At 34.8% G+C, this 18,663-nt stretch overlaps 1 protein-coding gene across 4 annotated transcripts in view; it reads right to left on the bottom strand.

Moving 5' to 3' along the window:
* The window catches only part of LOC102810041 (uncharacterized), a 102,786-nt gene that overhangs the window by 74,134 nt on the left and 9,989 nt on the right, over positions 1–18,663 (bottom strand). For all 4 annotated transcript variants that reach the window (XM_085502526.1, XM_085502529.1, XM_085502527.1 and 1 more), the window contains exon 2: positions 18,018–18,079. In XM_085502526.1, coding sequence (XP_085358652.1) covers positions 18,018–18,079 — 62 coding nt within the window. The remainder of the gene's footprint in view (positions 1–18,017; positions 18,080–18,663) is intronic.

The following is an 18,663-nucleotide window of genomic DNA, read 5'->3' as shown; positions in this document are numbered from 1 at the left end:
CCACAATGTGAAGAGATACATGTATGAACTGTAATAAGCTATAAAATGGAAAACACGGTTATATAAAGGGGTATGGCCCACATCTCAACTAACTTAGCAATATGAACTTTAACTTATAGAATGAGGTGATTTCAATCTACTTATTTAATGTAAATACTTCAAATTGTTTGAAAACATTTCAATGATTACAAAAGATAAGTTTTGAATGGTTAAAATAAGTATTTTTATGTTTTTCACAAAAAGAGATGTACTGTTTTTTTGTTTTGTTTTTACGAAAGTGAAAATGGATTAATGGGTAAGCATATAATCAGTGAAAGACAACAGGCAGTGGTCATTACATCACACCATGTTTGATATGGGTCCAATATGACATACAATACATGCAAATACATGCAAATGCATTGTTAGTTTACAAGAAATTCATAATAGCATAATAGCAGTGAAGATTTCACAGTGCTCTCTACACTTTTTCCTTCGCAAAAACTCTTCCAATTATGAAATCGCAAACATTTTAGCAGCAAAAATTCAACAGTTATTGATATATACTTTAAAGTTTGAGGTATGACTAAAGTGATATTAGGAAAGTTAAATATTAAATTCTTCTTCCTGATCTGTATTGTAATGACTCCACATTGCACATCCACAATGTGTCGCCCAGAAACAAACTAGCTAGTTAGAAATGGGGTCATAATAGTTGAGTAGTTAACTGTATTCAACCAATCATACATTGAGTATTTAACTTGTATTCAACCAATCATACATTGAGTAGTTAACTTGTATTCAACCAATCATACATTGAGTAGTTAACTTGTATTCAACCAATCATACATTGAGTAGCAAACCTGTATTCAACCAATCATACATTGAGTAGTTAACTTGTATTCAACCAATCATACATGGAGTAGCAAACTTGTATTCAACCAATCATACATCGAGTATTTAACTTGTACTCAACCAATCAGACACATGCAACAAGGTAAGAAAAAATAGTCGGGTCCTCATTGGAATCCACTTGGCTCATGCTCGGCTCATTTATCCATGAGGACGTGCACATGAATGGCAAAAAAGTATTCAAAATAAGCATTGCAAAAAGAAACTGGTTGCAGGAGCACATAAATATGCGTTGCTATGATAGTTTGCATTCATTTGATTCATTACTACCATCGGACCAGATACAGCAGCACCTTCCTCCATTGGCATGTCATACTACCGGTAATATGATTCAGTATATGTTCTCTAAAAGGGCGTGATTTCGGTTCGACATGTGGCAAGTTTTGGGACCAAGATCTGAACGTCACTAATGTAATTTTGTCAAAGGTGTTTGTATTTCAGTTACATCATCAAAGCAAGCTGATGACGCTTGGTAGATCATCTAACTATGTTATGCACTTTCAATCAAGAAAATGCTAAGGAAGTCCAGTTACTATGGCAACACGCCTGGTATGTTACACTCAATACATAACCATACAAACCATTGCAAGACTAGACTTGTCCAAACCAAGACTAAAACAAGCAGCCTGTCGCTGAGATAGCTCCGCTGTTACCAATGCACATTTCAATTAAAGAACAGAAGATATAATTAGAAAATGAATTATATGTAGACTTGCTGTTTTTAACAAGAATTCAAAAATATCACTTTTCACCAAAAATAACAAAAATAATCATCAAAATTAGATAATTGAAGATATCACCACGAAATTAACAAATCTGAAAGAGGTTCACATGTAGTACCTATATATGTAATATAAAAGCAATCGAACTTGTGGTTTTTAACAAGAAGTCGAAAATATCACTTTTTAATAAAAATTACAAAAATATTCACTAAAATTAGAAGAAAATTAAAATTGAAGATATCATCATGAAATGAACAAATCTAAGAGAGGTCTACCCAATGTACATATACACCAAGTGTCAAAGCATTCAGGCTTATAGTTTTCAAGAAGAAGTCGTAAAAGTAAAACATTGACACGGACGACGACGGACAATCACTCATATGATAAGCTCCGCTCGACAAAGTCAACAGCGTAGCTAAAAACAACACGGGCACCAAGTGTTGAGCAAAAATGACACCACACATATGCACCCCCCCCCCAAAGTATATCCATCATGCCCCATAAATATTGTAAGCTAAATGATGCTGGAAATAGAACTGTTTTGATCCACCCAGAGCACACAGATCAAAACCAACATTGATGTGAACATATGTAGAAGGTAATCATAGTCGCAAAATAACACAATATTTTGACTGTTGTTCAACTAAGCACGTGGCTAATAATGAAAATTTGATTTTACACACCATGACCAATGTTTTGTGTATATCGAAAGAGAATATATCCTAGGACTCATCCACAAAATCGCAAACATCACATTATGCCATAATAACCCATCCATGAATTTCATACTAAGTTTGGTTGAAATTGCCAGTGTATTGTGGACAAGGGCATATGGCTTATTACCTTGGCTATACTCTAAGACAACTAATATAATCTTAGCAATTGGCAGTAGATGTGCTTTAGAAGCTGCATGTCACTGTGGTGATGAATATCCATGCAACATCTGCTAAAATTAAACCCAATGACTATTTCTTCTACATTTCTTCTATTTTTCTAATATAGTATTATTGGTACAATATTACATGATTACTCTTAAAATTATTTTATTTTGGTTTTGGTGAGGCCTGGCTAATCAAGAAGTTGGTTGCAAATCGACACTCCTTAAATTATTTGAACAAAAATAGTGCAACATGGATTTCCAATGTTGGCAAGAACAAATCAAACTTGACCAATATAAAAGTTTTAAACTAATTTTTCAGCAAGAAATATATTTAAGTCAAATAATTTACTAAATAAAATTGCCCTGACCAGTGTCCACAAATAATTTTAAAATAGAATTTGGAAGATGCTCTCGAAAGAAGTTGTCCATTTTGTGTACTAAATAACTCCATTGAGAAGGATCATCATTTTTAGTCTCATTTGTCAAGGACACTATGATCTTTGATAGTATCCTTGAAAGGCACTAATGTACATGCAAGATATAAATCGAGACAAATATGGTTCTACAGGTGATACCAGGAAATCAAAACTCAGTACTAAACGGAAATTAAATCAACATGATCTGTATGAAAAAAGATGCAACCTGACTGTGAAGTCAAACATTTAATGACTTATACGTGCATACATAGCTGAATATCTTATTGTATGAAGTCAAACAGGACATATTAGAACCAGTTATGCTACACTATACTTCATTTTAATGTAAGATTATACAGACACTATACAGACATTGTCAGCCCTAACATGAAATAGATGTTTCTCGATTAATGACTTACATTGTGTGTTTCAACGTACCTATGTAGAGTGGGGTTGTCCCCTCATTAATATGCACAAATGTGCAGTTCTTGCATCATTCAAAGACGCTTAAATGTGGGGTTGTCACCTCCTTAATATGTGCAGTTGTTGCATCATTCAAAGACGCTTAAATGTGGGGTTGTCACCTCCTTAATATGCACAAATGTGCAGTTGTTGCATCATTCAAAGATGCTTAAATGTGGGGTTGTCACCTCCTTAATATGTGCAGTTGTTGCATCATTCAAAGATGCTTAAATGTGGGGTTGTCACCTCCTTAATATACACAAATGTGCAGTTGTTGCATCATTCAAAGATGCTTAAATGTGGGGTTGTCACCTCCTTAATATGTGCAGTTGTTGCATCATTCAAAGATGCTTAAATGTGGGGTTGTCACCTCCTTAATATGTGCAGTTGTTGCATCATTCAAAGATGCTTAAATGTGGGGTTGTCACCTCCTTAATATACACAAATGTGCAGTTGTTGCATCATTCAAAGATGCTTAAATGTGGGGTTGTCACCTCCTTAATATACACAAATGTGCAGTTGTTGCATCATTCAAAGACGCTTAAATGTGGGGTTGTCACCTCCTTAATATGTGCAGTTGTTGCATCATTCAAAGACGCTTAAATGTGGGGTTGTCACCTCCTTAATATACACAAATGTGCAGTTGTTGCATCATTCAAAGATGCTTAAATGTGGGGTTGTCATCTCCTTAATATGTGCAGTTGTTGCATCATTCAAAGATGCTTAAATGTGGGGTTGTCACCTCCTTAATATGTGCAGTTGTTGCATCATTCAAAGATGCTTAAATGTGGGGTTGTCACCTCCTTAATATACACAAATGTGCAGTTGTTGCATCATTCAAAGACGCTTAAATGTGGGGTTGTCACCTCCTTAATATGTGCAGTTGTTGCATCATTCAAAGACGCTTAAATGTGGGGTTGTCACCTCCTTAATATGTGCAGTTGTTGCATCATTCAAAGATGCTTAAATGTGGGGTTGTCACCTCCTTAATATGTGCAGTTGTTGCATCATTCAAAGACGCTTAAATGTGGGGTTGTCACCTCCTTAATATGTGCAGTTGTTGCATCATTCAAAGACGCTTAAATGTGGGGTTGTCACCTCCTTAATATGTGCAGTTGTTGCATCATTCAAAGACGCTTAAATGTGGGGTTGTCACCTCCTTAATATGTGCAGTTGTTGCATCATTCAAAGATGCTTAAATGTGGGGTTGTCACCTCCTTAATATGTGCAGTTGTTGCATCATTCAAAGATGCTTCAATGTGGGGTTGTCACCTCCTTAATATGTGCAGTTGTTGCATCATTCAAAGATGCTTAAATGTGGGGTTGTCACCTCCTTAATATGTGCAGTTGTTGCATCATTCAAAGATGCTTAAATGTGGGGTTGTCACCTCCTTAATATGCACAAATGTGCAGTTGTTGCATCATTCAAAGATGCTTAAATGTGGGGTTGTCATCTCCTTAATATGCACAAATGTGCAGTTGCTGCATCATTCAAAGATGCTTAAATGTGGGGTTGTCACCTCCTTAATATGTGCAGTTGTTGCATCATTCAAAGATGCTTCAATGTGGGGTTGTCACCTCCTTAATATGCACAAATGTGCAGTTGTTGCATCATTCAAAGACGCTTAAATGTGGGGTTGTCACCTCCTTAATATACACAAATGTGCAGTTGTTGCATCATTCAAAGACGCTTAAATGTGGGGTTGTCACCTCCTTAATATGTGCAGTTGCATCATTCAAAGACGCTTAAATGTGGGATTGTCTCCTCCTTAAAATACACAAATGTGCAGTTGTTGCATCATTCAAAGATGCTTAAATGTGGGGTTGTCACCTCCTTATTATGTGCAGTTGTTGTATCATTCAAAGATGCTTCAATGTGGGGTTGTCACCTCCTTAATATGTGCAGTTGCATCATTCAAAGACGCTTAAATGTGGGGTTGTCACCTCCTTAATATGTGCAGTTGTTGCATCATTCAAAGACGCTTAAATGTGGGGTTGTCACCTCCTTAATATGCACAAATGTGCAGTTGTTGCATCATTCAAAGATGCTTAAATGTGGGGTTGTCATTTCCTTAATATACACAAATGTGCAGTTGTTGCATCATTCAAAGATGCTTAAATGTGGGGTTGTCACCTCCTTGATATGTGCAGTTGTTGCATCATTCAAAGATGCTTAATTGTGGGGTTGTCACCTCCTTAATATACACAAATGTGCTGTTGTTGCATCATTCAAAGACGCTTAAATGTGGGGTTGTCACCTCCTTAATATACACAAATGTGCAGTTGTTGCATCATTGAAAGATGCTTAAATGTGGGGTTGTCACCTCCTTAATATACACAAATGTGCAGTTGTTGCATCATTCAAAGATGCTTAAATGTGGGGTTGTCACCTCCTTAATATGTGCAGTTGTTGCATCATTCAAAGATGCTTAAATGTGGGGTTGTCACCTCCTTAATATACACAAATGTGCTGTTGTTGCATCATTCAAAGACGCTTAAATGTGGGGTTGTCACCTCCTTAATATACACAAATGTGCAGTTGTTGCATCATTCAAAGATGCTTAAATGTGGGGTTGTCACCTCCTTGATATGTGCAGTTGTTGCATCATTCAAAGATGCTTAAATGTGGGGTTGTCACCTCCTTGATATGTGCAGTTGTTGCATCATTCAAAGATGCTTAAATGTGGGGTTGTCACCTCCTTAATATACACAAATGTGCTGTTGTTGCATCATTCAAAGACGCTTAAATGTGGGGTTGTCACCTCCTTAATATACACAAATGTGCAGTTGTTGCATCATTCAAAGATGCTTAAATGTGGGGTTGTCACCTCCTTAATATGTGCAGTTGTTGCATCATTCAAAGATGCTTAAATGTGGGGTTGTCACCTCCTTAATATACACAAATGTGCAGTTGTTGCATCATTCAAAGACGCTTAAATGTGGGGTTGTCACCTCCTTAATATACACAAATGTGCAGTTGTTGCATCATTCAAAGATGCTTAAATGTGGGGTTGTCACCTCCTTAATATACACAAATGTGCAGTTGTTGCATCATTCAAAGATGCTTAAATGTGGGGTTGTCACCTCCTTAATATGTGCAGTTGTTGCATCATTCAAAGATGCTTAAATGTGGGGTTGTCACCTCCTTAATATGTGCAGTTGTTGCATCATTCAAAGATGCTTAAATGTGGGGTTGTCACCTCCTTAATATACACAAATGTGCAGTTGTTGCATCTTTCAAAGACGCTTAAATGTGGGGTTGTCACCTCCTTAATATGTGCAGTTGTTGCATCATTCAAAGATGCTTAAATGTGGGGTTGTCACCTCCTTAATATACACAAATGTGCAGTTGTTGCATCATTCAAAGATGCTTAAATGTGGGGTTGTCACCTCCTTAATATACACAAATGTGCAGTTGTTGCATCATTCAAAGATGCTTAAATGTGGGGTTGTCATCTCCTTAATATGTGCAATTGTTGCATCATTCAAAGATGCTTAAATGTGGGGTTGTCACCTCCTTAATATGTGCAGTTGTTGCATCATTGAAAGATGCTTAAATGTGGGGTGTCCCCTCCTTAATATACACAAATGTGCAGTTGTTGCATCATTCAAAGATGCTTAAATGTGGGGTTGTCACCTCCTTAATATGTGCAGTTGTTGCATCATTCAAAGATGCTTAAATGTGGGGTTGTCACCTCCTTAATATGTGCAGTTGTTGCATCATTCAAAGATGCTTAAATGTGGGGTTGTCACCTCCTTAATATGCACAAATGTGCAGTTGTTGCATCATTCAAAGATGCTTAAATGTGGGGTTGTCACCTCCTTAATATGTGCAGTTGTTGCATCATTCAAAGATGCTTAAATGTGGGGTTGTCCCCTCCTTAATATGTGCAGTTGTTGCATCATTCAAAGATGCTTAAATGTGGGGTTGTCACCTCCTTAATATGCACAAATGTGCAGTTGTTGCATCATTCAAAGATGCTTAAATGTGGGGTTGTCACCTCCTTAATATGTGCAGTTGTTGCATCATTCAAAGATGCTTAAATGTGGGGTTGTCACCTCCTTAATATGTGCAGTTGTTGCATCATTCAAAGATGCTTAAATGTGGGGTTGTCACCTCCTTAATATACACAAATGTGCAGTTGTTGCATCATTCAAAGACGCTTAAATGTGGGGTTGTCACCTCCTTAATATGTGCAGTTGCACAGTTGTTTTATCACTCGAAGATGCTTAAATGTGGGGTTGTCACCTCATTAATAAGAATAAATGTAATTCTTAAGAAAATTATCATAGATACAGGTATATGTATACTGCTAACTGGATATTATAAAAACATTGATGGCGGGTCTCAGTAATTCAGTATGGTTTATTATTTAAAATGTATTCACTGTACATACAGAGCAAGTAATAATTAAGCAAGTCAGTATCGATAAGGGTCGGTCGGCTCGAAATCTTCAATGGATTACCAGTAGTTACAGTAATTGTTTGAAGTTTTCTTAGTACAGTGATATTACAAAATTTCAGTTAATATCAACTTCCACAGACGTATGTAATTTGCGAAAATATGTCTCTCACGAAACTGAAGCAGTTTACAGGACCACTGTAAAAAATTAAAAAAAGTTGATAGTTAAAAATAAGTATAATAGTAAGTATAGCACTTATAGGCATGTGTCAATCTGAGTGATTCTAAAGATTAGTATCTGTTCAACTAAAGATTGTTTGAGCAAAAAAAACTAGATAAAAAAGTCATATAATTATTGATATAAATCCTAGTATTGTTGCAACATTCGAACAAATTTAGTTTAGTCAGTTTTCATTGTGAATACATTATCTTCTGATCCTATTTTTTTATTTCTAGTGTTCTCCCCAGAAAATTGTCTCTGGGCTTTGGCTAATTTGCATATTAATTTGCATACTAATTAACATAATTTATAGTTATATTTTTAATAAACAAGATTTATTGTATACAGTGAACACATTTAGTTAATTACCAGTAAAATGGAATATATTGCCAAAAATATATTAGTTAATATCAATAATTGGTTTTGAAAAAAAAATTATAACTATGAAATCATCATTAAAATTGAGAATTACATAAATTTGACCCATTCCCTGCCTAATCCTTTGTTTTACTGCTTCCTTAATAGCTTCGCACAAATGCTGGTAATTTGCATACAAAATATCAACAGTAAAAAAAAACATGGCCACCATTCTATTCATTCAGTCAGAGCCTGTTATTTATTTTCCTGCTCAAAATAGAGGTTAATTGTGCTACCTAAACATTTAAACTGTATCCGAGATTTAATCAGTAAGGAAATAAATAGCTGATTAGGAAAATGAGTCTTTGGATCCAGGTTTGAATTACTGATAAACTTCTATCATTGTGTCTAGTCTTCCTGTTTATTTTGCTTTCTACGCCACAGAAACCAAGCTTCACACTTATTTTCAGTCTGCAAGTGCCAATTCTGTTTTTTATATTGAACGTGTTAATTAATGAGCACCGGGAATAGTAAATGTGCATAACAGATTGACAATAAAACTTAAAAGATTTGATCAGTCGAGGTGGGATTTCTGCAGCGTTGTGGTCAACCCATCAGCTATGCGGGCAAGCTCTCAGATAGCGGCATAAATCTTTGAGTAGCAGCCTAGCAACACTAACACGCTTTGGAAAGAACACTGATTTCTATTTATTCATTTACAATAAAGCTTACAATTAAATTTACGATGTTAATTCCTGATATTACTTTGGCAATGCTACTGGGCCTTTGAAAGTTCTACTGCCAATACTTGAAATGTACGTAAAAATCATACAACAACGCAATCTCGAACCGCCAAATACAGAAAGAATGTGATTTTGAAGTCTGATAATATGAACATGATTATTCACTTTGATTGGCTTTGTGGAATACACGATTTTTAAATCTAAAATTGCGCTGTTTTGTTCAATATATACTAGGAAAACAAAATAAAGTGAGGACTATCACCTGCCATAAACTGAAGCTACACGCCATTTGTAAACCGTGACAACTGCACCTTATCTGCTCATTGCAACAAAAACAAATGGCACACACAACGATCGATCGATCGATAGAACATGCTTACATATCCGGTCTACTACACAAATAAAAGACAATATCACGTCATGTGTATTTTGCGCTGTCACTGTACATCCGCCTTGTTGAATCTGAAAACTAGCCACCCCAGCTCGCCACGCTTCAGCAAGTTTATCTCAAAGTAATGGTCACAACATAAAAGATACAAATATAATCATAGGCAACCTGTTATTATCCAATGAATAAATTGATCGACACAGGGATAGATATTTCGGAAATCGCAACACACGCAACAGACCGGAAAACGATTTACTTAATTGAAAACTATGTCCTCATGAATTAATTGTGTGCAATAATTTGACAGGGTATACAGGGCTATTTACAAACTAGTTTCTTAGATTGAAGACGATTGTTTGTTTTTTGGCTTTTCACAAGAAAATCAACATAATATAGACATCGGTATGTCACGGGATGTACACCAATCCCACCCCCTAATACATTCAATTTCACTGAAAATGGAGAACCTACCTTTGCAAACACGTATCTATGCCGCCTTCTTGAAGTTCCTGCAATCAAATAAGATTACTAGTTCTTCTATTAACTATAGTGAATGAGACCACTGAGCCAAACAGATTATAAACAGTACTATACCGGTAATAATAAATTGCACTGCCGAATGAAGAAATCACGTGCTGTAAAAAATTGAACTTGCCAATACCCGATTTAGAAAGTCCCCTTTTCAGACTGCGCCTGAACGGGGACTAAAAAACGTGCATATGTCCCACAAGATTTGTTATGTATAAGTGAAATTTGAATGTAATCAGACCAAGCATGTGCAAAATACAGGTGGAGATGCTACAGCAAATAATAAGTCTCTGTTCTTGAGCTGCATCTGAACGGAACCTGAAAATATTACATCTTCAATGGATTCAAAATTCACACACATCAAAAGTATGATTTTTGTTTGCATGCTAGTAATTAATTCACTCATGAAATCAATTATTATATTTTTGGCAATGCTTTCTTCTGAACCAATCTTTTAATTCCAAATACATCAACTGCTGATGCCATTGTATACCATTCATAAAGACTATTGCGAATGCTTTCAGCGGGGGATGCATTAATGTAATAGGTGTTTCAAAAGTTAAAATACGTAAATTGATATGTGAGAACAACATGAAAAGCAATCCCATGTCGACTGAAAGTCATCTCAGATATCAGCATTATAAAATACAAATTACAATAATTGGAAGATGGTTACAGAAAAGAAGACCAAAAGAACAAGTCATGAGATGACACAGTCTTCAGTTGGTTTTCAATGTACAGATAGTAAAGTGTGCAATGTCCCAAATACGTCTTTGGAACATGATGCATGTATAATGCTTGTGAAAAATTTGTCATGATCAGTCATTGGCCACTAGTCGGCCATATAATAATAATAATAATAACTTTATTGCATCCTTAGAAATACAATGTTTCTATCAGTTAATAGCAATAAAGATTACCGTAGTTGAATCTGATCTGAAAAACAAAATGATATTCATCAAGGTCCTATGATGTCCATTGTATGGACGGAGTTTGGATGAAAACAGTCCATGCATATGTATTTCAATATATATACTGTATGTGTGAAGTTTGAATGTGATCAGTTCAAGCATGTCCAATATATAGCTCTAGAACAGCATTCATTAAAACAAAAAGGTTGCCAGTAGGCCATTTTGAATCTGATCTGCAAAATGTGCATCAAGGTCCCAAAATTTCCAATGTATGTACCAAGTCTGAGCAAGATCCATGCAAACATGACCGAGACGCTCAATTTTGAAGGTACCGGTAATAGCCACCATGAATTGAACCATGAAATCAATATATTGTATAACATGTATTCCAAGATGTATGACGTATGTGTGAAGTTTGAACGTGACTAGTCCAGTCATGCGAGTGGGTTGATCAATGCACAGAATAGAAATTACAAGTGCAATCAAAGAAAAAAATAATAACAAATCTATTAAAGAAAAAAAAAGCTCAAGGTCAACAGTTTTTAAGACAATCATTCTGTAAAAATAGAAAAACTTGTATTCATAAATCTTTTGCATATTCACCAAGACTCAAATGCTTGCATTCATTAGTATTTGGGGAATAAAATCAAATCATTATTCTAATAGAATTGAAAATACTACACAAAAATATTCTTTTAATTCACACACAACCAAAAGCATGATTTTTTTATTTGCATGATATTTATCAATCTTACTTGTGAAATCAATTATTCTATTTTTGGCAATGGTTACCTCTGGACCAATCATAAGTCTTAATGTAACAAGTGCTTCAAAACTTGGGATGAGTAAATTGATATGTGGATGACCTGAAGAGTAATCTAAAGTCGACTGAAAGCAAGCTCAGATATCATCCTTATAACTATATAATAAAACAAGTCATTGTTAATGACATAGTCCCTGTTGCAAGAAATGTTTTTAACGGCTAAGATAAGGTAATACAGCCAAAAAGCAAGTCTGTTTTCTTTTATCTGATCACAAATTGAATTGTTATGGACACGTATTGCTACATGCATAATATATGCAATCAAATTTGATATGCAAATTAAATGTCAAGGGACCAGTTAATTTTTACTGTATGGTCAGTAATTAATTAAGAGTGAATAATAGACTAATCAAATATCAACAAAAATTAAATTTCTAACATGAATTCTAAATTTACAATCTAATATATGGCTAGAAAATGGATGCCAGTTTTAGATTGAATCACTAAACCACTGTATATGCATATGTCTCACATAAAGTACTGAGCACAAGAATAAACAAATTTAAGACCATAGGGTTGTGAAATAACTAAGACCAAATTAGACATATAAGTACCCATTTTCGAACATTGTTTTAACAGGGACTAATTACAATATAATTCATAATAACTGGAGGAAAAGAAGTGAAAAAGAAAAATAGAGGAGAACCACAAATTGCACTCAGTTTCATACACCATCCATATTGATTTTGATTTCATGTGAATTAATATTAGAAAGGAAAATATCTCTAGCTTGCAAAGATGAATATATGAAAATGTAACCAGTGAAGGTGGTCAGGTCAGCTGCTATTATTATGCTAAAACGATTACAAAGTGAGTTTTTTAAACTACATATTTTGAAACATCACAACAGAAAGTTGTAAACAAATGAACAATTGTACATAATGTTTACCTGTTTCTTACTAAAACATCTTAACAATGTCTAGAATGCCAACTTGTAGCTCTATAAATCTGTCTAACTGTATGTACTACTAGCTTTAGGAACCGACCTAATTGTACAACCTTTAGATTTCTGCCTAACTGTACTAGCTCTAGAAACCTGCCTAATAATACAAGCTGGACAAACATGCCTAACTGCATAAGCACTAGGAATATACCTAACTAACGAGTGTGAAGATAGTAAACAATTTGATTCAAGTACAATTGACGTATGATTGACATACGATTGGTGTACATGTATGATTAAAATATCTATAATTCACACAAATGTTTATATATAGCAATTTTTGTGTGCATGGTAATAAATAGTCCCACAGTCACAGGTTCAAACAAGTATAAAATAGCCATAAAAAACATAAGAAATGCATAAATATGTTTAAAAGAACATGATCCTATGTAAAAAAATATAGTCTCAAACAAAGACGTGGACAATGTTTTTATTTATGTTTATTGCCCTTCGACCTTCTTCAGTGCATTTGTAGATGCGTCAAGGAACTGTCATGCGCACTATGAAAGTATTTATAACCTTGACTTCCATGGAAAATACTAAATTGATTCTTATTTTTCTGCACAAAAATATTGTTAAATTGGCTGAAATTTCTATATAATTTCAATTATAGGTATTTCAATCGCACACCAATCGTACACAAATGAAACCATATGCTGTTTTCACACTCGTACCTAACTATTGGGTCCATGTATGAAACTGCCAAACAGTACCAACTTCACGTGAACACATATGCAACATTTGAGAAAATATTTCCAACAAAAATGGCTTAAGGTAGAAGCCTAGTCATATTTTTTGACAAAATTAGCAAGATTTTGAGATATTGCATAATATCTCTTCCATTGGAACCTGTGGTAAAAGTGTTATAATAGTGTCAAAATGGTGACTTTCCACTAAAATACAACCATCAATTTCTCGAAAAAAAGGCTGGTGACCCCCAACTTTTTTTATGTCAATATCCTTATATTGCCTTGGAGTACAATTTATTGCAAAATGAATAAATTCTGTTTTTTTTTTAATTTATGAGTAGGTCTCTACCTTAATTTATTAGAATTTTGTTTTTTCCAATTTATTTAAATGTTTTACTCTAGTTTATAGATACTTTATGTTGATTGTGAGTATGCCAAATAAAACATTATATATATATATATATATGTTTTATTCAGTGGGAGACTGGTAGTGGTTTACATGGCTAGACAAGTGAACTGGTGATGAATATAGAGACACTATTTGTCTGAATAACAAACAACATTTCACCAACAATAGTTATAAATAATGGATACAAAAAGAACACACATCAGATGATTACAAAATGACGTAACTCTTGGTTTGCATAGTCAGATTTTTGTAAATGAAGATGACATGCTTAGGAAAATGCTTGACAATTAGTATGAATATCCATATCATGAGTACCAACAGGTCAATAACATGTTATACATCTCTCTATTACGCATATCTGACTTGAATTCCAGGATTTTATTAATAACATAGTAAAACATTATTATTAGAAGAAGGAAACTAAGATTTCAGGAAAATATGATTTATGGTAGCAAAGTTACATTTCAGTTTAAGAGTGAGATTTGTGGAATTTTCTGGCATCTGACGTCCAACAGTCGAAATAGGTATGGATGCATGTTTACATGAAAGATTGAAACAATCACATTAATTCCATCTTCTATATATATATATGCTGTATTACATGGGGAGAGCACAATACAAATGCAAATTGTATTATTAATATCATAAATATGACCATTGACCATTGTGGGGCAGTATGCAGCCCTCTAAGTAACGACTAAAATGGTCGCCAATGCGAGTAAATTTATTCAACTCAATGAAATTCTGTTGGCGACCAGTACATTCCTACTGAGATTAAGGTTTTGCATAGTTTGAACGCTTGGTGGCGCTTATTTACCCATAATCCATTGCGCACACATGCGCATGTGTCTATGTACGTCCATAATGGTTGTTTTGAAATGAAACGTCGGACAATTGAGTCGTTTTTAGTAACGCATCAAAGCGTCGGTGTAGAGTGCCAGATGATGCCACAGACACAGGGGAAGTTGTCGAGTGCCAGGCATCTGATCAAATTCGAGAAGAAACTGGAAAAACAAGTAGAAAATTCCAGAAGGATTGGTTAAAACAATTTTCATGGCTTGTATTTGACAGCGAGAAAGGTACAATGACTTGCATGTTTTGCAGTAAATTTCCCGAAAAGGCAGGTAGTACCGATTTTATTAAAGGGTGTACTAACTTCAAGAAAGAAACCATAAGTATTCATGGCAAAAGTATGAAACATCGCATTTGCCATGACGCGTCATTAAACAGACAGTGTGATACCGTAAAAAAATCATTTGAAAAACAGCAGTCTGTCAACAGCGAGAAGATTACGGAAGATTTATTTGTGAAAATAAATACTGCTTATTGTATAGCCAAGTCAGAATTGCCGTTCACAAAATTTAGACCACTCCTGGAATTACAGAAGAAAATGGTATTTGCATGAGCCAGACCTATGCAAATGACGTCAAATGTGCAGAAATGGCAGCGACTATAACCTTTGTGATGAAAGGGGATGTAGGATTGAAAGTTAAAGCCAGCAAATATATCAGTGTGATGGATGATGGTGCTACTGACACGTCTGTTAGAGAAAATGAGGCTGTGATTGTCAGATTTGTTGAGGGAGGATTGCCAGTAAACAAAATGCATGGGTTACTAGAACTTGAACATGCCCATGCTGATGGTGAGTATACTGTAAAGTTTATTTAATTTACTTTTGCTAATAAAATTAGTGAACACAATTTAAGCTAATCTATTATATATATATGTAATCAAATTATGTTTTTTTTTGTTTATGATCCAGGGCTGGTCCAGTATTAATAAACTGCTGTCAGCTTATTTAAAATTAAAGAAAACTGTAATGCATGCTTGTTGCTGTTGTTGTTTGTAAGTAAAGTTTTAAAACTTTTATTTTATTTTGATGAGTTCCTTTAAATATCATGTTAATTAAATATAATTTATTGTTAATATAGTGGACAGTCAGTACATTTGATTGGAATTGCATTTTGTTGATTATTTCATAATTTATTTTCAGGAATAATTGCAGCAATCAGTAAATCATTTGAATCTGTAAATTATAACAACTTTAAAGAAAGACTGGTTGGTTTCTGTGCTGATGGAGCATCAGTTAATATGGGAGAAAAAAGAGGTGTAAAAGCAAAGTTAACCCAGTCATGTTCATAGTTAATTACTATACACTGTATGCCTCACAGGTATATTATATTATTTTTTTAAATTAAACAACTAGCAAAAGTAGATTACGGATGTATGGTGGCAGGAGTTAATTGTTTATAACATGCTCCATTAAAGAATAATGTTTTAATAATATTTTTATTTCTTGAAGGTTGGAATTAGCAGTGATGGAAATGATTAAGAAGTGTTCCCAGGCCCAGCAAGTTATAGACACTCTTCATTTAATCTACAAGACTTATAATTACAGTCCAAAAAGTCGAAGAGAATTAAAAAGTTTGGCTATAGAACTGGATGTTAGTGTGAGAAATCCTACCAGAGTTAAGGGTACAAGGTGGACACCACATTTGGAAAAGGCCCTGAAAATATTTCTAAAAGGTGTATCTAACAATGAAGGACAAATTGTGGATGGACAGTATCATGTAGTGCTACTACCGATACACAGTGAACATTTGGCCTCTTCAAGTGTCAATGCAGACATTGAAGGAAGGGCTCTCAATGTATCCAGAAAAATGCATGAGTTCTCATTTGTAACATTTTGTCATTTTCTTCTGGATCTACTTACTATTATCAGATCAGTCAGTTTACAACTACAGTCCAATAAGACCATATTACCATCTGCAGTGTCTGCACTGAAGAATTCCTTATATAGACTAGAGAATCTCAGTACAAAACTTGTTCCTGGAGGTCATTTGGATCAGTTCATCAGATCCATACAACAACAACAGCAGCAGGCTGGTGGTGGTGAGCTATTATTTCAAGGTGTGGTACTAAAAAAACTACCAGATATGGAAGTTGACCCAACAGACCATACATCACTTCCAGTTGCTCTTATGAGAGCTATGAAAACAGCAGTAAACTTAATAACCGATACTATTAAGAAAAGATTTGAACAGTTGCTTGGTAGTGTTGATGATGTGCAAGAGGCGCCTAAAGCAGTTGCATGTTTCAGAATCTTCAATCATGACACCTGGCCAGAGGAGGAAAGTGACTTGGTGAACTATGGGGAGACAGAGTTGGAGTACCTTGTGGAGTGGTTTGGTCCTCTTCTGGAAAGGTTTGTTGCATAAAATATTCACTGTCAAAATTTATTATGGTTCTTTATTCATTTTGAAGTTATGTATCAGACTGATTAATTATTGTAATGTTCTTTAATTTCAGAACAAACAACTGTGATCTTGCAGCCATCCCCCATCAATGGAGTTTGTTGAAAACACTGGTCAATCATGAATTTCAGATGAAATCATACAGTGGACTTTGGGCAACCATTCTGACAAAATCACCATACAAAGATGACTTCAAGGTAAGTCTTGTGGACATGTTTGTGCACTGCAGTGATAACATAAATTAATATTACAGTGAGTCAGTTGTAAATAATTGTTGTAATAGTTGTATATAATGTTTTTTCTTCTGCATATTTTTATTTTATTTTCTAGGATCTTCTTAATTTGGTAGAGATTATGTTGGTTCTTGGTTATGTTGGTTATGTTGAGTCTTTTCTGCCCAATCAAGAATAAAGACTGACTGCAGAAGTTCTCTGGCAACTGAAACATTGGAAGATCTTATTAGAGTGACTGCTGATGGACCACCAATAGCAGAATTTGACCCTGAACGCAGTGCTCAGAAATGGATGGATAGCACAAAAAGACCTAGAAGACCTAACTATAAACAGTGGCCCCCTGAGTGATAGAATGATACAGTAAACAAATACATTGTAATGTACTTTCTGTTGCAGGAAAACCACATTAAATATATGATACAAACCACTATGTCTTTGTGTAATATTGTCATTGGTTTTGGCCACTACATTTTTAGGTCTGGCCACTAACTTTTTGAACCTGGCCACTAAATTTTTATTTTGGCTACTAAAATTTTCTTCTCAGTGGCCAGTGACCACCTGGTAAAAAATTAGACTTAGAGGGCTGGTATGCGGTGTGAAAGAGGGGGAAAACTTAAAAAGTGAGATACATGGCACACATTCAAGATTCCATTCAAGACAAAACAACACTGCCTCAACGAGAAATTCACTACAAAGTGTCCCGCTTAATAACAAATAATAACAAATTAATAATTTTGATTCCATACCTTATCTGAGCTGTCTGGGTGAGATTGTAAAGCCAAACGTCCGTAGGCACGCAAGATATCGTCTAAAATTAGAAATTAGTATGTATTAATCCATCCATTCATGTAGAATCCATCAGTAACAATAATGAAACACTCCTAGGCCAAAGAACTGTTTGGCATATAAAACTGTATGTTCATAAATCTAAGGTGCATTAACTAGGTTGTACTGAGTGTTCACAATATTCTAAGATGTAAGTGTATGTTGTACTGAGTGTTTACAATATTCTAAGATGTAAGTGTATGTTGTACTGAGTGTTCACAGTATTCTACAATGTAAGTGTATGTTGTACTGAGTGTTCACAGTATTCTAAGATGCAACTGTATGCTGTAATGAGTGTTCACATTATTCTAAGATGTAAGTGTATGTTGTACTGAGTGTTCACAGTATTCTAAGATGCAACTGTATGCTGTAATGAGTGTTCACATTATTCTAAGATGTAAGTGTATGTTGTACTGAGTGTTCACAGTATTCTACAATGTAAGTGTATGTTGTACTGAGTGTTCACAGTATTCTAAGATGTAACTGTATGTTGTACTGAGTGTTTACAGTATTCTAAGATGTAACTGTATGCTGTACTGAGTGTTCACAGTATTCTACAATGTAAGT

The sequence above is a fragment of the Saccoglossus kowalevskii genome, chromosome 8 (genome assembly GCF_978046115.1).
Source record: "Saccoglossus kowalevskii chromosome 8, keSacKowa6.1, whole genome shotgun sequence".
Classification (NCBI taxonomy): Eukaryota; Metazoa; Hemichordata; class Enteropneusta; family Harrimaniidae; genus Saccoglossus; species Saccoglossus kowalevskii.
This window is presented reverse-complemented; position numbering and strand designations above follow the sequence as displayed.